The sequence below is a fragment of the Macaca mulatta genome, chromosome 8, assembly GCF_049350105.2.
Source record: "Macaca mulatta isolate MMU2019108-1 chromosome 8, T2T-MMU8v2.0, whole genome shotgun sequence".
NCBI lineage: Eukaryota > Metazoa > Chordata > Mammalia > Primates > Cercopithecidae > Macaca > Macaca mulatta.
Window position 1 is genome coordinate 154,886,329 of NC_133413.1, and position 21,557 is coordinate 154,907,885.

The 21,557-nt window shown below is 60.2% G+C and overlaps 5 protein-coding genes and 1 long non-coding RNA gene across 34 annotated transcripts in view; 4 read left to right on the forward strand and 2 right to left on the reverse strand.

Annotated features, from left to right (window-relative positions):
- Positions 1 to 3,132, reverse strand: TMEM276 (transmembrane protein 276). 7 transcript variants are annotated; one of them, XM_077944715.1, is made up of 3 exons: positions 3,070 to 3,132; positions 984 to 1,267; positions 1 to 787 (listed from the first exon to the last, which is right to left on the reverse strand). In XM_077944715.1, exons 2-3 carry the CDS (start codon positions 1,074 to 1,076, stop codon positions 302 to 304), a joined length of 579 nt encoding a protein of 192 aa, XP_077800841.1. In that variant the 5' UTR covers positions 1,077 to 1,267; positions 3,070 to 3,132; the 3' UTR covers positions 1 to 301. The 7 variants fall into 7 exon arrangements, with proteins under 7 accessions (XP_077800841.1, XP_077800842.1, XP_077800840.1 ...); XM_077944716.1 differs by lacking the exon at positions 3,070 to 3,132 and adding an exon at positions 2,913 to 2,968; XM_077944714.1 differs by lacking the exon at positions 3,070 to 3,132 and adding an exon at positions 2,402 to 2,968.
- The window catches only part of LOC114680370 (uncharacterized), a 193,357-nt gene that overhangs the window by 61,030 nt on the left and 110,770 nt on the right, over positions 1 to 21,557 (forward strand). The gene's annotated exons all lie outside the window — the stretch shown is intronic.
- KIFC2 (kinesin family member C2) lies at positions 2,455 to 10,258 on the forward strand. Its single transcript, XM_077944647.1, has 18 exons — positions 2,455 to 2,636; positions 2,877 to 2,955; positions 3,076 to 3,227; positions 3,319 to 3,457; positions 3,605 to 3,750; positions 3,834 to 3,899; positions 3,991 to 4,119; positions 4,462 to 4,539; positions 4,669 to 4,783; positions 4,858 to 4,967; positions 5,405 to 5,513; positions 5,623 to 5,780; positions 8,082 to 8,186; positions 8,277 to 8,398; positions 8,500 to 8,623; positions 8,717 to 8,846; positions 8,935 to 9,191; positions 9,283 to 10,258. Exons 1-18 carry the CDS (start codon positions 2,538 to 2,540, stop codon positions 9,538 to 9,540), a joined length of 2,376 nt encoding a protein of 791 aa, XP_077800773.1. The 5' UTR covers positions 2,455 to 2,537; the 3' UTR covers positions 9,541 to 10,258.
- Positions 9,887 to 14,593, reverse strand: FOXH1 (forkhead box H1). Of its 2 annotated transcripts, XM_077944705.1 has the most exons (5): positions 14,287 to 14,593; positions 12,392 to 12,445; positions 11,728 to 11,930; positions 11,302 to 11,406; positions 9,887 to 11,201 (listed from the first exon to the last, which is right to left on the reverse strand). In XM_077944705.1, exons 3-5 carry the CDS (start codon positions 11,899 to 11,901, stop codon positions 10,380 to 10,382), a joined length of 1,101 nt encoding a protein of 366 aa, XP_077800831.1. In that variant the 5' UTR covers positions 11,902 to 11,930; positions 12,392 to 12,445; positions 14,287 to 14,593; the 3' UTR covers positions 9,887 to 10,379. The 2 variants fall into 2 exon arrangements, with proteins under 2 accessions (XP_077800831.1, XP_077800832.1); XM_077944706.1 differs by lacking the exon at positions 12,392 to 12,445.
- The window catches only part of LOC144330914 (uncharacterized), a 16,436-nt gene continuing 8,403 nt past the window's right edge, over positions 13,525 to 21,557 (forward strand). Inside the window, exons 1-3 of one of the 2 annotated variants that reach the window (XM_077944718.1) lie at positions 13,525 to 14,428; positions 15,518 to 16,768; positions 18,683 to 18,705. In XM_077944718.1, the coding sequence (XP_077800844.1) occupies positions 13,928 to 14,314 (387 nt within the window). In that variant the 5' untranslated portion in view covers positions 13,525 to 13,927 and the 3' untranslated portion in view covers positions 14,315 to 14,428; positions 15,518 to 16,768; positions 18,683 to 18,705. Of the gene's footprint in view, positions 14,429 to 15,517; positions 16,795 to 18,682; positions 18,706 to 21,557 lie in introns of both variants that reach the window. The other variant, XM_077944717.1, reaches the window with a different exon arrangement.
- PPP1R16A (protein phosphatase 1 regulatory subunit 16A) overlaps positions 14,149 to 21,557 on the forward strand; it is a 27,340-nt gene continuing 19,931 nt past the window's right edge. For 6 of the 21 annotated variants that reach the window (XM_077942475.1, XM_015146193.3, XM_077942468.1 and 3 more), the window contains exon 1: positions 14,149 to 14,310. The gene's annotated coding sequence lies outside the window, so the exon portion shown is untranslated. Of the gene's footprint in view, positions 14,330 to 14,491; positions 14,754 to 14,785; positions 14,879 to 16,047; positions 16,213 to 21,557 lie in introns of those variants that run through there. The other 15 variants (XM_077942470.1, XM_077942467.1, XM_077942471.1 and 12 more) reach the window with 13 other exon arrangements.

The following is a 21,557-nucleotide window of genomic DNA, read 5'->3' on the forward strand; positions in this document are numbered from 1 at the left end:
TTCCTGCAAAATTCCTAATATTTATTGGAGTCTAGGCCTCTTCTCTGGATCCACAACCATGTCCAGCCCAGAATCAGGTCCCCCAAACGTGTTTGGGACCCTGTCCCTTTCATTCTGGTCTACGCAAGTCCCCACACGTGGCCAAAGGACAGCACCCAGACTCTGCTCCTGACCAGTCAGTGTGCAGCAAGCCCACTTCAGTGGGCAGGAGAGTCTACCTCCAGGGGAGAAGGCGCCAGGAGCAGGCAGGTGAGAGGGAGTGTTCAGCAGGGCAGAAACCCTGCCTTGCTGTATCCAACTGTCATTCCCACTGCAGGCGCTGTGTATGCAGGGCCCGGCAGTAAGCCCAGCTGCCTGCAGCCAGGGCCCAGCGACAGACATCCTCCTTCGGTAGCAGCAGCAGCCTGTCCTCCTCCAGCCGGCTCAGGAGGCCTGCCACACCCAGCATCGTCCCCCCCCACATCCCATAAGTGTTGGCCGTGAAGACAGCTACAATGAGGATGGTCACTGCGACCACCAACAGCATTGCCTGACCAGCCACAGAGCGGCCCTCAGGGCTGAGGTGGCCGCCAGCCACTGCTAGCACCATGCCTCCTCCCAGGAGCAGGTTGGCAGAGGAGCGGTCCCCATTCACCCAGTGGAAATCGAAGGCCAGAAGGGGCAGGCCGATGACGGTGGCCACCCAGGCTCCAGCAAGACAGTCTTCATGTGTGCTCAGCCCTGGAGCCAGCATGATGGTGGCAGCCAAGACCTGGAGCAGGAAGCCAGCAGCAGCCCCTCGACTTGCCTGTCAACACAGGGAAGGGAGAACACGTGGGAAAAAGAGGCCGGGGCCACCCTTTTAAACAGGAAAGGGTTTTGGGCTTCCATGGAGACCTGATCTTAGATGCACTTCCCACCAACCTCTCCCTAATTCAGGAAAGTAGGTCCTTCGGGTTTGGGAGGTATGGGGATGCGCCCCCGCTCAGCCCCAGTGTACTCACCTGGGCTGTGCTCACGGCTGCGTGCAGAGACACCACTCCCAGCACCAGATGGGACAGGGCTGTGCTCCACTCGGCCCCCGGCTTGGGGGCCATGGCACCTCAGGCGGTAGTAAGTATGAGGACGCAGATAGGAGATACTCAACTTTGGAGAAAAAAGTGCGAAGCCAGCGACCTGGAGCCCTAAGCGCGGCACTCTAGTACGCCCAGGTTCCAGGGCCCCATTACTGGATGTTAGAAGAGGTTCAGTCTTAGATTTTCCGGATCCCTGGGGCCACTGCACACACCTGTGGAAAATAAGAACCTAATTCAGCTGGGAAACGGGGGAAAACGACTCGGTCTAGGTTGGGGGTACGTGAGCCGTGGGGCCCTGGAGCCCAAGTGGGAGTGCCAGGCTTGGGGAAGAGAGAGCGGCGGGGCGCCGCAGGCCCATGCGGCGGCCTCGGCCTGCTCCCTGCGCTCCGGGAGGCGCCGTTCTGGGAGCCCACGTCCAGGAGGAGCGATGGCGCAGGCCTCCGGGCGGCCGGCCGTGCGCAGTTACCGGCCTGCGCAGTCCCAACGCAGCGGCGAGCGAGAGGCCCGAGCCTGACCAACGCACCGCCCACCGCCGTGGGCCCTGATTCTTCTGCCAGGCTTCCGGGTGCGGGAGCGAGCGCGGTCGGGAACCTCCACCAGCGAGAGGAGCGGAGGCTAGAGCGGCCGGGCGGGGCTAGAGCAGCTGGGGGGCGGGGCCTGGGGGGCCGGTTGGAGGCCATAGGAGCGGGTGGGGTCGGGAGGAGCTCGGGGACCAGAAAACGCTGTTTGGGTGGGTGGGTGGGCTTAGTGGTTTGGAAGCAGCTTGATGAGGGGAGAAGGGCCGGGGCGGGGCTGCGAGGGGCGGGGTCTGGGCGGGGCTGCGAGGGGAGGGTGTCTAGGCGGGGCTGAGGGGAACAAGATGTAGGCGAGGCTGAGAGCTGCGGGTCTGAGAGGGGAGGGGGCCTGGGTGGGGCGGGGCCTGGGCCCCTATGCGATGGGGTCTGGGCGGGGCTGCGAGGGGGCGGGGTCTGGGCGGGGCTGCGAGATGAGGGGTCTGGGCCAGACTGAGAGGGGCCGAGAAGGGAGGGGCCTGGGCAAGGCTGCAAGGGGCGGGGTTTGGGCGGGGCTGCGAGGAGAGGGGGGCCTGGGCGGGGCTGAGATGGGCGGGGCTCCGGGGAGGGGAAGGTGAACACCCGCGAGTTGAAGGCTCTCCGAAACCGGAGCGGTGGGGGACTATGCGGAGGGCGGGAGAAATTCCGAGGGGAGGGTCGCGGGAGCCGTGGGCACTCTCAGCCCGGTGTCCGTGGTGTAAGGGTTGGGGAGCGCGGCGCGGCGCCGTGAGAAGCGGCGGGTCTCCAGGTGCGGCCGCGGGCACCTGTTTCTGAGACCCCTGTCTCCGCGCTCGCCCTCCAGCCGTGGGAGCCGGGCCGTGGGGGCGGCCGTCGCGAGCATGCGCACCGGCACTGCGGCGGGCGGGCGCCGAGTCTGGGCGCGGGGACGCGGGGCGGCGCGAAGCGGGGCCCTCTGCCGCCCCGCGCTCCCATGTACGCCTTTTACTCGTTGCTCATCTACATCTTCTACAGCCTCTTTCGCAGGGATGGTGGCGCCGCGGCGGCCGCGGAGCCCGGGGACCCCGCCCAGGTGAGCGGGGCTGGCCGCGCAGCCCGTCGTCCCCCGCCGCCTGCCCCACCCCCACGCCGAGGTTCCCGGGGCGAGGGCGGGCACGAGGCGCGGGGCGACGGGGTCGTGCCGAGGACCGTCGGCTCGGCTCCGGTGCTGGAAGCGTAGATTTCGGCCCCAATCCTCCGGCCCGGTTCGCGGAGGGAAGGGGCCAGCAGGTTGCTTGCCCCCTCGTCAGGGGCGCCCCTGCTCCCTCCCTAGAGAGCCCGCAAGCCCCGGGGTCGCCGGCGGCCAGACCTGCCCGCGCCAGAGCTGTGGACCGAGCTGACCGGCCTGATCGGTAGGTGCGGGCTGGGAGCCCCGCTGTGCGAGGGCGGTGCCGGGACCTCCCTGGGAGGGGCGGAGGCCTGGCTCCAGCACGTGACCCGAAATGCCTCCCGCTCTCCTCCATGACCGGCAGGCAGCTCGGAGCCTGAAGATGGGTCGGAAAGCGGAGCCGAGGGCCGCGCGGCAGCGGTGTCCCTGGAGGAGGCCCTCCTGCGCCTCGCCGAGTTCCTCTCCGTCCAGCTGGGGGCGGAAGAGAGCTGCGGGAGCCCGGCCGACCTGGGCCAGGTGAGCGCGGCGAAGGGGCTGCTGGCAGCTGCCACCTGCGCAGGCCTTCCTGGCTCTCACAGCCTTGCTCCGATTCTTATCTCCTTCGCAGTCTGGCGAGGTCCCCCCACTGTTGACAGTGACCAGTCAGCTCTTGGCCCTTCTGGCATGGCTTCGGAGCCCCAGGGGGAGGCAGGCCCTGCTCCAGGGGACTCAGCCAGCCCCTCGGGTCCGGCCCCCCACTCCAGATGGTGAGTAAAGGGCAGTAGCTTGAAGACGGACTCTGGAGGGAGCAAATCTTAGTAGAACCTGGGCGGCCTGGAGTTCGGGGTCCTGTTCCGGAGGATTTGGACCAGAGACCTCTTTCTTCAGTGCTAACTGGGCCCACCCTACTCCAGGATCCACATCCCAAGAAGAAAGCCCTTCCCACCTCGGCGCAGTCCCAGGCGAGCCACTGGGAGATGAGGCCCAGGGACAGCAGCCCCTCCAGTTGGAGGACGACCAGAGAGAGTGGCAGCGGCTGGAGCAGCTCATCCTGGGACAGGTGAGGCCTCAGGAGCCAGAAGGGATCAGGGGCTGGGGCGCCAGAAAAACGAGGTCCACCCTGTCTCTCGTACTTCTCCCCAGCTGGAGGAGCTGAAGCAGCAGCTGGAACAGCAGGAGGAGGAGCTGGGTCGACTGCGCCTGGGCGTGGTGAGGCTGCGGGGAGGTGGGGGGAGGACCTGGCAGGGCTGGGCATGGAAGGGGGTGCTTCAGGTGAGTACCGAGGCTTCCTCTCCACCAGGGGGCGACAGACTCAGAGAAAAGGGTTCAGCATCTCACCCTGGAGAACGAGGCCCTGAAGCAGAGCCTGAGCCTCATGCGGGACCTTCTGCTGCACTGGGGTCCCGGCCCCCCCACCAGGGCTCCGCAGGTACCCTGCTCCCGAGCTGCAGCCGTTCCTGCAGCCTGGGGCTCCTGCACACCTGGCATGCAGCCACAGTGCCCCAGCCTCCTTGGGACCTCCTGGGATGGTCTGTGCAGGGCAGCCCCATCAGGGTGGCTGATGCCTGTGGGAGGACCCCCTCTCTCCCGGGCCCCTATGAGTGGCTGATCCCAGGAGAGCAGAGGAACCGTGGGAAGGAGCTCTGCGTGGAGTTGGGAGGCATGGATTCACAGCCAGCTCTGCCCACCTCTTGACTTGACTTTCCCATCTGTGAAATGGTACCGCAGACCGTCCCTCTCTGAGTCCCTCCTGGCCCCCACCCTCCCGCAGGAGGAGGCGGAGGCATTGGTGGAGCTCCAGGGCCGGCTTCAGGAGGCCCAGGACACCACAGAAGCCCTCCGAGCCCAGGTGGGCATGGGGCCCAGGGATCTGTGGCTCGGGGGTGAGGAGGGCTGGGGTACTGGGAGGGGCTTATCTGAGGCAGGGCCTGGTAAGTGCCTGTTTCCTCAGTGACAGGGGTGGGGTTGGGCGGGGCAGCTGGGGGTGCAGGAGGTGCAGCTGCAGGGCCTTCAAGGGGCCCTCCAGCAGCTCCAGCAGGAGACGGAGCAGAACTGCAGGCGCGAGTTACTGCAGATGCATGGGCAGCTGGCAGGTAAGGGCTGGGGCTCGGGCTCACGGGAAGCCCTGGAGGCTGGGCCTTCCCTTCCAACAGACTTCCCTCTCCAGGACTTCGGGCACGGATGGCCAGCCTGCGTCAGGGCTGCGGCGACCTCCGAGGATTGGTCAGCACCTTTACCCAGAGCTGCCAGGGTTCGCTGAGTGAGGCCCGGGGCCAGGTCAGGACCCCTCATCGCCTAGCCCCTCCTCTCTGGGCACCCTATTCACTGTTCTTTTGATGGGGGTGCTCCTGGGGAGTTGGCTGTACTAATAAGTGGGGCTCTGGAACCCAAACAGCTTCTTTGTGACCCAGGGTGGGAATTCACTTCTGGGCTTTGTTTTCATCATATGCATACTTGGTTGACAGTAAACTCTTAAAGCATTGCCTAGAAGCACGGAGGAGACGGATGATGTGGTGTCTCTGTCTGTCATTTCTGGGCTTTATCCTGGGGTTACTGAATTGATGTCCCCAGGGGCCCAGAGCCACTGAAAGTTGTGGCTCAGCACAGTTGGGTGGCCCTGTGGGGACTCCTTGCTGCTCTCAGGACCCTCCCACCCCCCACTTCCGCAGCTCCTTGGCTGACCCCTTGCCTTCTGTACATCCCTGTTCCCTCAGGTGTCCTGGGCCTTGGGGGCACTGTCATCTGGAGGGCCTGGCACTCAGCTCCCTGAGGGGCAGCAAGGGCCCCCAGCCGGATGCCCAGGGCGGCTGCCAGAACTCAAGGGTATGGCAGGCTTGGGAGCCCAGGGAGGTAGGGAGGGTGGCTGGAGGAAGTGCAGCCTCTCTGTGCTTTAGGTCTGCAAGGCACCTTGCTGACCTGATCCCCACTGCAGGAAATATCCGTGTGCTGTGTCGACTGAGGCCAGGGACATCCTCCAGCCTCGTGAGCGTGGAGCCTGGCCCAGGGGGCACCGTCACCACCTGCTACCGGGGGCGCCATCGTCGATTCCGCCTAGACTGGGTCTTCCCTCCAGACGCCAGCCAGGAGGAGGTGACAGCCTGTCTTTGCAACCATTCTGACCCTTTCTCAGAGTCCCCTGAAGAGCAGGAGAGGCTCCAGTTTCCCGTTCCCAGTCTAGCTGTCCACCTGGAGGAGGGACGGTGGCTGGGAAAGGGAACTGAGGGGGCTGGGAAGCAGGGCAGGCAGGAGGGAAAGGGAACTGAGGGGGCTGGGAAGCAGGGCAGGCAGCCCAGCTTGGTGCCTCCTCCTCCCAGGCTTCACTACCTGTCCACTCCCCTTTGCTGGGGTCCAGGGTCTTCCCAGCTATGAGGGCCCCTCATTGCTTTGTGGCCCCAAGGCCGGTGGTGGGTGGTGGGGGCCGTGGGTGAGCAGACAGGCTTCTAGTCTTACTCCGCCCTGCCTGGATCCCACTCTTCTTCCCTACCCTTTTCCTGCCAGACACCTGTGGAAAAGCAGGGGCTCCAGCCCCAGCCCACCCCACCTTCACACACATCTTCATCTGCACGTGCCCTTTGCTGCTAGAGCTCCCATAGCTGAGGAGATGGCAGCTCAGAGCCAGGGGAGACTAGGTAAGGGGTAGAATGGCAGCGACTCACGCCCAGGCTGCCTGCCTGCCAGCCTCACAGGGACAGGGTGACGACTGCCCTGCAGTGGCCAGGGTCACCCTGATTCCCTCTTTTCCAACCGCTTATCTCTTCATCCCACATATCCCTCTGGCCTTAGCCCCACCCCAAACTGCAGCCCTGCATGGGGCATGCCTTGTGCACTGTCCTCTGCACAGCCGTCCTGGACAAGGCCCTCTAATGCAATGTGTCTGAACCTAAGGCATCTGTGGACAAGCCCTCACTTGTGCTCCCGTTTCTGCAGTGGTGCCATGATGTGCTCCTGAATGTCATCCACAGTGCCACCTCCATCCCATCATGGAATCTCAGTAACCCCACAGAACACAGAATTCTAGATTCTAGCCTCGTGGCTGTCTTCAAACAGAGCTGACAGCCCACCCTGTTACCAGTGACCTTCTGGGCATAAAAGCCAGCCATGTTGTTGTCCAAAAGACTGTTGGTGCCTAGTGCCAACGGGGTGAATGTCCCAACCCTGTGTCTCTCTCGGCACCTGTCTGTGCCTGGGCTCCCGCAGGCCTGGCTGGCCACCATCCTCCGTATCTGCAGGCCCTTCCTGGGGTCACACTTTGTGAGCCAAGTACTGCCGTGGCCCTCTAGGTGCACTGCCACGAGCGTTCACAGCAGGTGCCACTGCAGCCCTTACCTCTCAGGGGAAACAGGCACAGGAAGGCCAATGAGTAAACTCCAATCATACCCGGGTTTGAACCGAGCAGTCACGCCCCAACATCTGGGCTTTTTTTTTTTCTGAGATGGAATCTCAGTCTGTTACCCAGGCTAGAGTACAGTGGTGTGATCTCAGCTCACTGCAACCTCCACTTCCTGGGTTCAAGCAATTCTCCTGTTTCAGCCTCCCAAGTAGCTGGGATTACAGGTGTGTGCCACCATGCCCGACTAATTTTTGTATTTTTAGGAGAGACGGGGTTTCACCATGTTTGTCAGGCTGGTCTCAAACTCCTGACCTTGTGATCTGCCTGCCTCGGCCTCCCAAAGTGCTGGGCTTACAGGTGTGAGCCACCTCGCCCAGCCCATCTGGGCTCTTTTAAATATTTTTTAAAATTTATACTATATATACATATATACATATATATATATTTGACAGAGTCACACTTTGTCATCAGGTTAGAGTGCAGTGGCGCAATCTCAGCTCGCTACAACCTCTGCTTCCCAGGCTCAAGAGATCCTCCCACCTCAGCCTCCCGAGTAGCTGGGACCACAGATGTGCAACACCATGCCTGGCTGATTTTTTTTGTAGTTTTTGTAGAGACGGGGTTTTACCATGTTGCCTAGGCTGATCTCAAACTCCGGAGCTCAAGTGATCCACCCACCTCGGACTCCCAAAATGCTGGGATTTATTTTTCTTTTTTCCACGTTGGCTTCCACATTAGGGACACCACACCTACGCTCTTAACTGCTGTCCCTAGGCCTCCTACACGGTCTTCAGGACTCCAGAGCCTCTGCATAGGCTGTTCCCTCTTCTCATCCGTCTTTTCCCTTCTTTGCCTGGCAAATTCTTGCAAGCACCACCTTCCTAGGGAGACAGAGGGTCTCTGTAGGACACACCCTCCTCCCCCATGGTCTCTTAGAGCCATCCTCCCAGGGTACTAGGCTCTGCTTACACCTGCCTTCATGGCACTCCCCACCCCACCAAATAGGTCATAAACAGGCAATGTGGGGAGGACTCAAAACACATTCTCCCGCCTCCCCCCAGGTCTTCAGAGAGCTGGAACCTGCAGTGCTGTCCTGCCTCCGAGGCTATAGCGTCTGCATCTTCACCTATGGCCAGACAGGAACCGGGAAGACCTACAGCATGGAGGTGGGACACAGCCCACGCCCGGTGGGAGAGGCCCCAGGGGCCCTGCATGACTTGGATGTGAGCCCGATGTGTACCCCACCCCATCCTCAGGGCCCTCCTGAGGACCCTGGCATAGTTCCTAGGGCGCTGCAGTCGCTGTTCCGGGAGATGGGGGCCGGCAGGCAGCACCGGGTGACACTCAGTATGGTGGAGATCTACAATGAGGCTGTCAGGTGGGCTACTCCACCAGGGAGGCCTTCTCCCCACCCCTGGCCCAGGGCCCTTCCGGGTTTCCAGAGAACTCTGGAACCAAGACCTTCCCCTTTCTCACCAGGGACCTCCTTGCCCCAGGGCCCCCCGAGCGTCTGGCCGTGAGGCAGGGCCCTGAAGGCCAGGGCGGGATCCAGGTGGCTGGCCTCACCCACTGGGACGTGCCCAACCTGGAGACACTGCACCAGGTAGGGCTGCTCCGCCTCCGGAGACCCTGTCCTTTCCTTCCAGTCGGGGGCGGGAACCCCGCACCTGACCAGCCCTGTCCCTCCGCCTTCCAGATGCTGAAACTGGGGAGGAGCAACCGGGCCACCGCCGCCACCGCCATGAACCAGCGCAGCTCCCGCTCGCACGCCCTGGTCACGCTGACGCTGCGCGCGGCGACTCCACCGCGCGCTCCAGGCACCGCAGGTACCACGGCCGGTGCCTGAGCCCTGCGGAGTCACCAGCGCACCCGAGGCCCGGCCTTCCCCCATGTCGGGCTCGCTCGCCCCTCTAGGCACGCTGCACCTGGTGGACCTGGCGGGATCCGAGCGCGCACGGAAGGCAGGGGCGGCTGGCCCGCCGCGGGGAGACCCAGACGGCGCCCGGCGCCTGCGGGAAGCCCAGACCATAAACCGCTCGCTGCTGGCGCTGGGAGGCGTGATGGCCGCACTGCGGGCCCACCGGCCGCACGTGCCCTTCCGGGACTCGCAGCTCACACGCCTGCTGCAGCCGGCCCTGGGCCCCGGCACCACTGCGGTGCTGCTGCTGCAGGTGGGCGCCGGGGCGGCGCAGGCGCGGGGCGGGTGTGTGCCTGCCGGTCGCCGCCCACCCGGGCCCGCCCACCCGCGCCTCTTGCCTACAGATCTCCACGCGGCCGGAGGACCTCGGGGAGACAGTCTGCTCACTCAAATTCGCCGAGCGAGTGGGTCAAGTGGAGCTGGGGCCAGCCCGGCGCCGCAGGGTCCCGCGCTCCTCCGGGACGCCCTCCTCCCTCAGTACCGACACTCCGCTCACCGGGACCCCCTGCACCCCTACGCCGTCCCCTGGCAGCCCTCCATGCCCCAGTCCTGACAACGGCTCGGGCTCGGCCCTCACGCCCGGAGAGGGCCTGCCCCTGTAGTCCTGAGTGGCGTCCCTGCCCATGGGGTCTCGGGCCAGGTCTCTGCTGGCAGAGGCGGTAGTAAAGTCCCTGTACCCCCATCTTCCAGGGCACAAGCTCCTTAGCCTCTTTGGATCCATTGCCCCGGAACTCCCAGAGTCACCCCTCCACCTCCGCAACCAGTGAAGTGTGTGGTGCCTGGTGAAGTGATCACCCCCCCGCCCCCAGTCCTGCATCAGGCCACAGGTCTCGGCTTCCTCCTTATCACCATTTGCTGTTATCACAGCACACAGCAGGGAATCCCAGGCGTCCCCCGGCCAAGTGGTTACCCGAGTCACCACTCCTGACCCAAAAATCAGGCATGGCATTAAAACGTTGCAAATTCCTTTACTGTTATCCTCCCCACCACTGGACAATGTAGGGTGCAGTCTTTACTCCCTAACCCCTTTCCCGAAAAAGGTGCTACCTCCTTCCCAGACAGATGAGAGAGGGCAGGACTTCAGGCTGGACCCACCATAGGGCTCTCCCTCCCCCAGCCTGGAGCACAGGAGGGGAGGTGATGGATGGGTAGTGGGCTGAGAAGAGGGGACTAGGAAGGGCTATTCCAGGCTCAGCCCTGCCCCTCCAGCCTTGCCTCTGAGTGTAGGAGAGACAGAGGCATGACTGACCAGGGTGAGGGTTGTGCCCAGCTGGGCCATGGCCATGCCTGGGGTAGTCCAATAAACACCGTGGACTCCCAGCAAGGTTACTGCCTGGTGTTTCGAGGCTGCTGTGGTCGCAGACACCCACCTGGCCTTGGCTCCCTGTCAACAAGCTGGGGGTGGGAGCGGGAGGGAGGAGGGGCCCATGTCTTACTGGCCTCACAGGCTGCACCAGGAGAGCAGCCAGCCTGGGCCAGGGGCCGCCAGGTCCCGAGGGTGGCTGACCCAAACATCGTAGATACTTTTGTTGGGTGGCACCCCCTGGAAGAGAGCATCTAGATCCCAGAGCAGCCCTGGGGGCCCTCGGGTTTCAGGGGCCATCCCCCAGTAGGCAGGGCTGTTTGATGGTGGGCATTGGGGACAGGAGGTGGGTGGTGGTGCCAAGGGCATTACCACATTGGGAGTGTAGATAGGCAAGTAGGAAGTGGGCAGCTGCCCCCAGAGGGAGGCCCTGTGTCCCCCGCTGGACAGCCCCCCAGGAACTGAGGTGCCCTGCAGTAAGTGGAGAGGCCAGGCCCTAGGCTCTGGGGAGAGGGTCGAGGGCCTGATGTCTCCCCCCTGCAAAGTCTCCCCCTCCACTCTCGTGGGGCCAGGAAGAGGGCAGAGGGACCACAGAGACCTCTCAGAAGAGGGCAGGGGTGGGGTGGGCACTGCCTCCTCCCCACTGTTCCCTGTGCCTGCAGGAACTGGGCTGCTCTGTGGAGCTAGCCCCGGCCAGGGTGCCCCCTCCCCAGACCCCCCTAACAGGGACTTGATGCTGAAGCCCTCACTGGGTGGCGGCGGGGGACTGGGCGGCCGGTACGGCCGGCCGTGCAGCACGTAGGGGCCCAGGTCCTTGGCGAAGGCTCCGCGCGCACCTCCCTTCTGCCAGCGCCGGCACAGGGCCGTGTTCTGCAGCCTTAGCGCCTCTGCTGGGATCAGGCTCACGTCGACCGCCCAGAAGTTGCCCTTGGCCTGGGGCTTTGCAGGGTCCTTGGGCACCTGGGTGTGGGGGTCAGACATGGGTGGGGCTGCCCAACCTCGGATGCTCAGGACTTCCGCGCGCGCCCCGCCCCCGGGCTCCGACCCTGGCCTGCCCCACCTTGCGGAAGCATCGGTTGGAGGAAAGGTTGTGGCGAATGGAGTCTTTCCAGCCCTCGTAGTCTTCCCTGAAGAAGGGGAACACGGCCTGGACCTGACGGATGATCTGAAACCGCCAGGCGGCCGGCCGGCGCCGTGAGCCCAGACGGGGAGAGTGTAGCGCCCCACCCCTCCCCCACTACCGGGCTCAGGGGCGCGCGGTGCCGGCCCCTGCTCGCCCCGAAGAAGAACATTTCTGCGCGGAAGGGCGACAGAGGGGGCAAGGGGCTCCCGGAGAAGGGTCGTGCCTTGAGGCCCTCAGCTCTCAGGACTGGTCCCACTGGCATACCTGGGTGGGCTAGGAAGGTGTGGGGGTTAGGGTTTGAGCCTGGAAGTGGGTGGGGAACGAGTCTGGGGAAAGAGAGAGTGGGGGCCGGGGCCCTCTCACCTGGGCCAGCTTCAGTCTGCGGGAGGGTGCGGCCTGAATCACCAAGGCGATCATGGCCAAGTAGGTGTAGGGGGGCTTGTCATGTCGCAGGTACCTCTTCTTCCTCCTCTTGGGGGGCTGGGAGGGCGACTCTGCCTCTGGGGGCCCCAGGCGGGAGCCGCTGCAGGGCCCCATGCGGGACAGTAGACAGCGTGGGCAGGGGCCTGGCCGGGTGGAGGGTGCAGGGCAGTGGGGCAGTGTAGGAGGCAGGGCCGGGGCCTGAGGCCGGGCTGGGGCAGGCGGGCTGGGGCCTTTATCATTCGGATGGAAGGGGGAGGGGAGGGAAGGGAGGAAGAGGCTGTGGGGGAGGGGAGCATGCCGAGGGCTGCCACAATTAGCAGGTTTTGGTTAATCTGGAAGGGAGGGGCAGAGAGGATTCTAGTGGGGGCTTCTCCTGAGGCCTCAGTCTCCACCCCTGAGCTACCTTTGGGTGGCCAGGCCCCGCTTCAAAGGGGCTGCGATGACCAATGGGTACTTTATCCCGTCTTCCCTGGCCAGGTTTCAGGACCCCATTTAACAGATGGGGGAGTAATTCGCCCATGCCAAGCTCCCAAGGAGTGGGGCATCCCTGGAGTTCTACACCTAGCAGCTAGTAGGCCCTGAACTATGGGGGCTGGATACCCACTCAGGACATGATCAGGTGGGCCTTCCTGGAGGAGAAGGCCATGAAGTCCCCACCCTAGGAACAAAAGGGGGACACATTGACTCAACTGATTTCTTGGGAGTTGCTTCAGGAGCCCAGGTGGACCCCTCACCTCCTCCTCCCTAGCCATCTCTCCTCACCAGCCAAGCAAGGCTGGTGTTACGTACCCTGCCTCAAAGCCCAGGTTCTCCTCCCTCACAAGGTACAAGTTTGCCCAAGAGGATAGCAGCTCTGGGAACTAGCAGGGGTGGTTGGTGCTGGCACCGGGCCAAGGGCCCCCAGACACATGGGGCCCAGGGATATGCTTTTGCCCTTCACTCTGAGAATTCAGCTTTTCTTGCATAGCCCCCACCATGATAACCTCAAAGGGCTGAAAATCTACAGCATATGGTGGGGTCCAGCACACCCCGAGGTGCGGAAGCAAGGGACAGGCAGCGAGTCTCCAAGAGGAGGAGGCCTGGGCTGCAAGGGGCCTTGTATGTGGGGTGCCACACTGCTCCTGCCCAACACACCCCTGGTTGGGTGGTGCCCCTTTTTCTTCTATCTCTGACTCTCCCCTCAGACCCTACGTGGTTTCCCTTAGGACCCCTGTTACCACATCGACTGCTGGGGCCCTCTCTGTTGTGTTCCCTAGGCTATGGCTGCACAGTCCTGTGCCTCATGAGGCTAATACTTGTGGCCTCCCACCCCACTCGGTCAGCAAGGCGTTGTTCTTTCCTACAAGTATTTGCTGCTGTTGTTTTGAGACAAGGTCTCACTCTGTTGCCCAGGCTGGAGTGCAGTGGTTCGATCTGGGCTCCGTGCGGCCTCCACCTCCCCGGTTAGGGCAATCCTCCCGCCTCAGCCTCCCAGGACTACAGGCGTACGCCATAGCGCCCGGCTAATTTCTTACTTTTTGGTAGGGACGCGGCCTCCCTATGTTGCTCAGGTTGGTTTACTGGGCTCGAGTGACTCACCAGCCTCGGCCTCCCCCCAAAGTGCTGGGATCACAGACGTGAGCCACCGCGCCAGGCCTTTCCCATAAACTTTTTGTTTGTTTGTTTGTTTTTTGAGACGGAGTTTCGCTCTGTCGCCCAGGCTGGAGTGCAGTGGCACAATCTTGGCTCACTGCAAGCTCCGCCTCCCGGGTTCACGCCATTCTCCTACCTCAGCCTCCCGAGTAGCTGGGACTACAGGCGCCCACCACCACGCCCGGCTAATTTTTTTTTTGTAGTTTTGGTAGAGACGGGGTTTCACCTTGTTAGCCAGGATGGTCTCAATTTCCGACCTCGTGATCCGCCCGCCTGGGCCTCCGAAAGGACTGGGATTACAGGCGTGAGCCACCGCGCCCGGCCTCCCATAAGTTTTAAGGCACCCCCCTTTCCACTGGCACCTCCTTGGTGGGGCGCTGGAGGCTCCCCAAGTTCTGACCGCTCATCTCCGACGTCCCGGGCCCGACACCACCCCCAAAGCTGCCACTCATTCCGCTGGCGCCCGTCCCATTGTCTACGATGACTCGGTTTTGTCCAGCATAAATCAATGACCACCGTCCCGGGAGCCCTGGAGTACTTTCAGCCCTTCGCGTCCCACCCGGGCCCCGAGGAGGTCCCAGCCGCGGAAGACTCGCCAGGCCGCCCGCAGCTGTCCCAGTTGGCCCCCGCCCCCCGACCGTCCCTCCCAGGCCCCGCCCCCGACCGTCCCGCCCCAGGCTCCGCCCCCGACCGTCCCGCCCCAGGCTCCGCCCCCGGCTCCCACGGGGCACCGCGGCTTCCGGCTGTGGGTAGCGCGGGCCGGAAGTGTAGCGTTGCCATGGCGAGAGCCGGGCGCGGGGCCCGCCCCCGCAGCGCCTCGGGGAGCGCGGGGCCCACCGACCCGCGGAAGCCAGCGGACCCACTTACGCGGCGGCCGGCGCGGGACACGAGGTGAGGCGCGGACTCCCGGGTGCTGCAGCAGGAGCGGAGCGAAGGAGAGGGGCCCCGGCCAGGGACAGCCGTGGCGGGCCCGGGAAGGAGGGGCACTGGGTCGACACCGGGAGAGGAGGCCGGGCCGTAGAAAGATGAGGCTGAGGGGAGGGAGGAGGCCGGGGGGGGGCGGGAGGAGGAAGAGACCGAGGGGGGAGAGGAGGCTGGCGAGGGAGAAGGCTGGCGAGGGAGGAGGCCGGGGAGGGGCCCTCGGGAGACGCGGCTGCCGGCACGCGGGCGCCCAGGGCACAGGTCCCGCCGGGCCGCCTTGGGCGTTGCTGGCTGAGGCCCAGGGCAGCAGGTGCCAAGGGTCAGGAAAGGCAGGGAGCCGAAGGCTGCCGGTGGGCGCTTCGCATTTTGTTCCAAGGCGAAGGTGTGTGGATTCTCCGCAGCCCGTCGGTCAGGTAGACAGCTCCGGAATTATCCTCATTTTCAGATGAGGAAATTAAGGCCGCAGAGAAGGGACTTACCCAAGCTTTGTGTGGGCTTTGGAGCTAGGCTGAAGGAGAAAGGGGAGTCTCTCTCTGGGGCAAGTTCCTTCAACTTTCAGGGATTCACATGACCTCACTTGTAGCGCGGGGCGCCTGGACCACCCCTCAGGAATTGGGGTCAGGGCAACAATTACTAAGCAAGCACCCCGCCCGGGAGGGAGTGTCCGGGACTGGTGTGGGCGCCTGTCTGTACCAGAGCAGAGGCCCCGGGCACGGTGGGATTCATTTCCATGGGTGCAGAGACGGGAGGGGTGTACGGAGTCATTCTAGGCTTATGAGAGCCAGAGCAAAGTTAGCCCTCCCCAAACCTCTGTGTCTTCCTTTTCTTCCTGGATTCCTACTTGGGGGTGGAGGTGGAGACCGGGGTACCGCTGCCTTCTTCAAAGCGTGTCTAATACAGCAGTGAGCCCTCCTGGGCGTCTTGGCGCCCCTGTTGCTTCCTGGAAGGGTTGGGATTTCTCTGGGAGAAGAGTCTTGGCTGCAGTACCCTGGGGCCTCCTGAAGAGGCCTCTGGCTGCGCTGCCTGATTCAGGGACCCAGAGCCACGACTCGCCGAGAGGAGCTCCGGCGGCGTGCAGCTGGGTTGCCTGAGGGGCTGGGGGCTGCCTCGTGGACTTACACACATACTGGCTCCATGCTTGTCACTGTGGTGGACGCTCAGAGCTCTGCAGGGCCAGCTGCCTGTCCCTGCCCCAAGTCCTCCAGGCTCGGGTTGGGATGGGGGAGGCTTTAGGGCGTCCTTCCCCCTCCCGGTGCTCGAGCTGGATTTCCTCCCTGTTGGCTGGAGCCATCCCTCCTGTCTCTTGATTGGCCTGTCCTGGCCTCATCCCTCACCTGCTTGGGATGCACCTGGACTCCGCTTTGCCTGGAGGATTGCCTGGGGTGGCGCCTAGCAAGGGGGCTCCTCCTGTATGACTCCACTTTGGGGTCTGTGTAGGGATTCTTGAACCTCTGGTCTGAATGAACAGCTGATTGATACAGCTCTCCGCTGCCTGCGGCTTAGGAACCTCAGTCTCAGGTGACCCCACAGACCGTACCAGCACCACCAGCTCCACCCTGCTCTGCCTCGAGCGTGTCCTACCCTAGCACTTGTGCCACATCTACCCACTGGCCAAATGAGAACTAGGTGGCAGTTCCAGGCCCTTCTTTCATGCCGAGGCTCTCCCGGCACTGGTGCACGCACACCTAAGTGAGGCCTTTTCATCAGACTTGCTCAGCCAGGAGCTCGGAGCCTCCCATGTCACATCCTTTGCTGGGAGCCCTGTGCCGCAGGCTCAGTAGCTGTTCACCTGGTCAGCCCACCGCACTTACTGAGTGCTTCCTATGAGTCAGGAACCGGCCAAGTCCTGAGGATGCAGCAGGGAAACAAACAGTAAGTGGCATGTCAAGGATTAAAACAGGGTGATGAGATAAGAGAATGACAAGGTAACCACAGAAGATCTCTGAGGAGGTCGCACTTAAGATGTGATCCGAGTCCCAAGAAGGAGCATGCTGTCCTAAGATCTGGTGGAAGAACTTTCCAGACAGAAGGAGCAGCTGATGAAGGTGGGGGTGATGATGAAGCTGGTAACACCAAATAAATGTGCTAGACCAGGAGTTGGCCAGCTTTTACCATGAAGGGCTAGGTAGTAAACATTTTAGGCTTTGCTGACCATGTGGCTTTCTGGTTTTTTGTTTGTTTGAGATGGAGTCTTACTCTGTCGTCCAGACTGGAGTACGGTGGCATGATCTCCGCTCACTGCAACCTCTGCCTCCCGGGTTCAAATGATTCTCCTGCCTCAACCTCCCCAGTAGCTGGGATTGCAGGCACATGCCACCATGCCAGCTAATTTTTGTATCTTTTTTTTTGAGACAGTCTTGCTCTGTCGCCGGGCTGCAGTGCAGTGGTGTGATCTCAGCTCACTGCAACCTCCGTCTCCCGGATTCAAGCGATTCTCCTGCCTCAGCCTCCCAAGTAGCTGGGACCTCAGGTGCATGCCACCATGGCCAGCTAATTTTTGTACTTTTAGTAGAGATGGAGTTTCACCACGTTGGTCAGAATGGTCTTGAACTCCTGACCTCATTATCCTCCTGCCTCGGCCTCCCAAAGTGTGGGGATTACAGGCGTGAGCCACCACGCCCAGCCCATGCATTGATTTTTTATATCAAACTTTATTGAGGTGTGACTTACAGTAAGATGCACCTATTTTAATGGGTTTTGTGTGATGGGTTTGGTTTGATGTTTTTTTTTTTTTTTTGACAGAGTCTCGCTCTGTCGCCCAGGCTGGAGTGCAGTGGCGCAATCTCAGCTCATTGCAAGCTCCGCCTCCCGGGTTCACACCATTCTCCTGCCTCAGCCTCCCAAGTAGCTGGGACTACAGGCGCCCACCACCACACCCGGCTAATTTTTTTTTGTAGTTTTGGTAGAGACGGGGTTTCACCGTGTTAGCCAGGATGGTCTCGATCTCCTGACCTCGTGATCCGCCCGCCTGGGCCTCCCAAAGGACTGGGATTACAGGCGTGAGCCACTGCGCCTGGCCTGTTTGATGGGTTTTGTAAACACTGTCATAATCCAAATGTAAAACATTTCCGTTGTCCCCAGAAGTTCTCGTGCTCCTCTGTGGTGGGCCCTTCCTCACACCCAGCCCAGGCATCAGTGATTTGCTTTCGATTACTGTAGGTTTGGTGTCCTTTTTTAAGAATTTCACATTGGCCCAGCGTGGGGGCTCACGCCTATAATCCCAGCACTTTGGGAGGCTGAGGTGGGCTGATCACCTGAGGTTGGGAGTTGGAGACCAGCCTGACCACCATGGAGAAAACCCGTCTCTACTAAAAATACAAAAAATTAGCCAGGCATGGTGGCGCTTGCCTGTAATTCCAGCTACTCGGGAGGCTGAGGTAGGAGAATCCCTTGAACGTAGGAGGCAGAGGTTGTGGTGAGCCGAGATCGCACCATTGCATTCCAGCCTGGGCAAAAAGAGCGAAACTCCATCTCAAAAAATGAAATAATTTCACATCAGTGGAATCACATGGAATGAATACTTTTGTGTTTGATTAATTTTGCTAGATGACACTGTTTTGGAGATTCAAGTGGTTATGTGTATCCGCAGTAGATCCCCTTTTTCTTTCTTTTTTTTTTGTTTCTTTGAGACAGAGTCTTGCTCTGTCGCCCAGGCTGGAGTGCAGTGGTGCGATCTCGGCTCACTGTAACCTCCACCTGCTGGGTTCAAGCAATTCTCCTGCTTCAGCCTTCTGAGTAGGTATGATTACAGGCGCCCACCACCATGCCCTGCTAATTTTTTGTATTTTTAGTAGAGACAGGGTTTCACTGTGCTGGCCAGGCTGGTCTCAAACTCCTGACCTCATGATCCGCCTGCCTCGGCCTCCCAAAGTGCTGGGATTACCGGTGTGAGCCACTGTGGCCCGGCCTTTTCTTCTTCTTCTTCTTCTTCTTTTTTTTTTTTTTGAGATGGAGTCTCGCCAAGTACAGTGACTGCATCTCAGCCATTGTAGCCTCGGCCTCCAGGGTTCAAGAGATTCTCCTGCCTCAGCCTCCCAAGTAGCTGGGACTATAGGCGTGCACCACACCCATCACTTTTTGTATTTTTAGTAGTGACAGGGTGTCGCCATGTTGGCCAGGCTGGTCTCAAACTCCTGACCTGAAGTGATCCGCCTGCCTCGGCCTCCCAAAGTGCTGGGATTATAGGCATGAGCCACTGCTCCTGGCCAGTTTATAGTTTTCTTATTTTTTATTTTATTTTTATTTATTTATTTTTGAGACGGAGTCTTGCTCTGTCACCCTGGCTGGAGTGCAGTGGCACAATCTTGGATCACTGCAAGCTCCACCTCCTGGGTTCAAGCAGTTCTCCCTGCCTCAGCCTCCGGGGTAACTGGGACTACAGGCACATGCCAGCACACCCGGCTAATTTTTTGTATTTTTTGTTTGTTGGTTTGTTTTTGAGACAGAGTCTCACTCTATCACCAGGCTAGAGTGCAGTGATCTTGGCTCACTGCAACCTCTGCTTCCTGGGTTCAAGTGATTCTCCTGCCTCAGCTTCCTGAGTAGCTGGGACTACAGGCGCTCGCCACCACACCTAGCTAATTTTTGTAATTTTAGTAGAGATGGGTTTCACCATGCTGGCCAGGATGGTCTTGAGCTCCTGACCTCGTGATTCGCCCGCCTCGGCGCCCCCCCCCCAAAGTGCTGGGATTACAGGTGTGAGCCACCATGCCCGGCCTATTTTTTTGTATTTTTAGTAGAGACAGGGTTTTGCCATTTTGGTCAGGCTGGTTTTGCCATTTTGGCCAGGCTGGTCTTGAACTCCAGACCTCAGGTGATCCACCCTCCTCAACTCCCAAAGTGCTGGAATTACAGGTGTGAGCCACTGCGCCCGGCCCAATTTTCATTTCTTTTGTGTATGTACCCAGAAGTAGGATATGCCTTCATTTTTACATTGTGTGGCTGACAGAATTACGTTCTGTTCTGTAACCATAGTTCACATGTCAGTATTTCTATCTACAGAGCCAGGCAGTGTGTATAAATTAGATTTCCTCATCTGTGGGTCCAGTGTACCAATTCCTGCCCCCTGCAAATGATGTTCTTGACTGGCTTCAAGTTCAAAGGCTTTCCTCTTGTTTCATGAATCATCAGTCTCCTTTATCACATGAATTTTTTGAACTTTGTTATCCTATGTGTTGTGTCCTTCTGTTTTCTTTATTTTTTTTTATGTTTTCATTTATTTTTGGAACAAAGTCTTGCACTGTTGCCCAGGCTGGAGTGCAGTGGCAGCATCTTGGCTCACTGCACCCTCTGCCTCCTGGATTCAAGTGATTCTCGTGCCTCAGCTTCCCGAGTAGCTGAGATTACAAGTGCACGCCACCATGACCAGCTAACTTTTATATTTTTGGTAGAAACGGGGTTTTATCCTATTGGTCAGGCTGGTCTCGAACTCTTTTTTTTTTTTTTTTGAGATAGGAGTCTCGCTCTGTCGCCCGGGGTGGAGTGCAGTGGCCGGATCTCAGCTCACTGCAAGCTCCGTCTCCCGGGTTTACGCTGCCTCAGCCTCCGGAGTAGCTGGGACTACAGGAGCCCGCTTAGTTTTTTGTATTTTTTTAGTAGAGACGGGGTTTCACCATGTTAGCCAGGATGGTCTCGATCTCCTGACCTCGTGATCCGCCCATCTCGGCCTCCCACAGCGCTGGGATTACAGACTTGAGCCACTGCGCCCGGCCTAATTTTTCGTATTTTTAGTAGAGACAGGGTTTCACCGTTTTAGCCAGGATGGTCTCGATCTCCTGACCTTGTGATCCGCCCGTCTCGGCCTCCCAAAGTGCTGAGCCACTGTGCCTGTCCTTTTTTTTTTTTTTAGAGACAGAGTCTTGCTCTGTTGCCCAGGCTGGAGAGCAGTGGTGCGATCAGAGCTCACTGCAACCTCAAACTCCTGGGTTCAATCAATCCTCCTGCTTTGGCCTCCCAAATGTTGGGATTACAGGCGTGAGCCACCATGCCCAGCCCTTCCCTGTTTTCTTTTTCCTTGACCACCTTCCCCTGCTCATCTCTCTGCTCTGACAGCTCCCACCATCCTTCCTTCCAGCTCTTAGGAATGTGCTGGCTGACTGTGAGCTCTCTTTCTTGGGAATACCCTCCTAGCTCCTGTCCCAGGTTTACAGGCATCTCAGTGGCTCACTGTGGCACCTGCGCCCTAGGTTGGTTGTCTAGACCCCACACCTCTCTTGTCCTAAGGCTGGGGGCCCTCGCGATCCCAGTGCTGCCTCCTTCCATACTCCCAGGCCCTGTGCCACTGGCACACCTGTCTGCAGGTCCCCTTCCCGCAGCCCCACCTAGAACAAAGGTCTGTGTCTCTGTGAGGGAGTGAACCCCCAGTCAGAGCAAATCCTATGTTACAGCGCTGACCCCTGCAAAGCTCACTTTTGTTATTTTCGTCTCCTCACCATTGTACTTGACAGACCTTAGTTGCCACATCTACTCCGTGGGGGTTTTGGCCCATTAGAGCTATGAAGCTAAATGAGGCAGTTCATAGGGAAGGGTGCTTGTGGTCCTGGCTTCTAGAAAGGTGTGATTTGCAGGGGCTGCTGGAAGCCCTCCCTGCCCTCTCTTCCCTTTCTTTTGGTCTAGGGCTGGCTTTTATCTTAAGTTCTCATTGAATCTCTTTTCAAATGCAGATGCCTCAGACTGCCAGCTTCTTTCATTTAGGCATCTGGGGCTTTGACACCTTGCTGTGAGTTAGTTTATTAGATTTATTTTGGAGCCAGGTGGCCAGGGGAAAGGAAATTGAAGAGGGAGATGCAGCTTCCCCTGATTTCTGGGGGGAGGCCTCCCCGATTCTCCAGCCCCTGACAGACATTGTGTGAGAGCTCATAGTTAGCAGGCTAGTCCCTGATGTGGTCCACACGTATCTTCAGTCCCGGGCTGGAAGCATGATGTGTGCAAACGTCCAGATCACGGGGTCCTCCCACCCTCACAGCTTTAGCCAGGCAACTGTTACTGAGGTAAATAATGTTTTGTGTTTGTAGATCAAAAATAATGGAATAGTTTCAAGTTCGTATGGTTCTGCTGCTAAGTGTTATGCAGGGGGAGTCTGAGGAGCATTGAGATCACTGAGAAATAAGACAGGTGCGGTGGCTTATGCCTGTAATCCCAGCACTTTGGGAGGCCGAGGCGGAACGAAGAACCTCATGCCAGGGGCCAGAAAGGAGGCTGAGACCAGAGTGTGAGTA

What these genes read in the sequence shown, in the direction of transcription:
- TMEM276 (XM_077944715.1), bottom strand. Translation starts at nt 1,076, where the DNA reads ATGGCCCCCAAGCCGGGGGCCGAGTGGAGCACAGCCCTGTCCCATCTG. An exon ending in CAGCCGTGAGCACAGCCCAG is followed by an intron (nt 788 to 983) that starts GTGAGTACACTG and finishes CTGTGTTGACAG; the next exon opens with GCAAGTCGAGGGGCTGCTGC.
- KIFC2 (XM_077944647.1), top strand. Translation starts at nt 2,538, where the DNA reads ATGTACGCCTTTTACTCGTTGCTCATCTACATCTTCTACAGCCTCTTT. An exon ending in GTCGACTGCGCCTGGGCGTG is followed by an intron (nt 3,900 to 3,990) that starts GTGAGGCTGCGG and finishes CCTCTCCACCAG; the next exon opens with GGGGCGACAGACTCAGAGAA. An exon ending in CAGACGCCAGCCAGGAGGAG is followed by an intron (nt 5,781 to 8,081) that starts GTGACAGCCTGT and finishes GCCTCCCCCCAG; the next exon opens with GTCTTCAGAGAGCTGGAACC.
- FOXH1 (XM_077944706.1), bottom strand. Translation starts at nt 11,901, where the DNA reads ATGGGGCCCTGCAGCGGCTCCCGCCTGGGGCCCCCAGAGGCAGAGTCG. An exon ending in GCAGACTGAAGCTGGCCCAG is followed by an intron (nt 11,407 to 11,727) that starts GTGAGAGGGCCC and finishes TGGCGGTTTCAG; the next exon opens with ATCATCCGTCAGGTCCAGGC. An exon ending in CCAACCGATGCTTCCGCAAG is followed by an intron (nt 11,202 to 11,301) that starts GTGGGGCAGGCC and finishes CCCCACACCCAG; the next exon opens with GTGCCCAAGGACCCTGCAAA.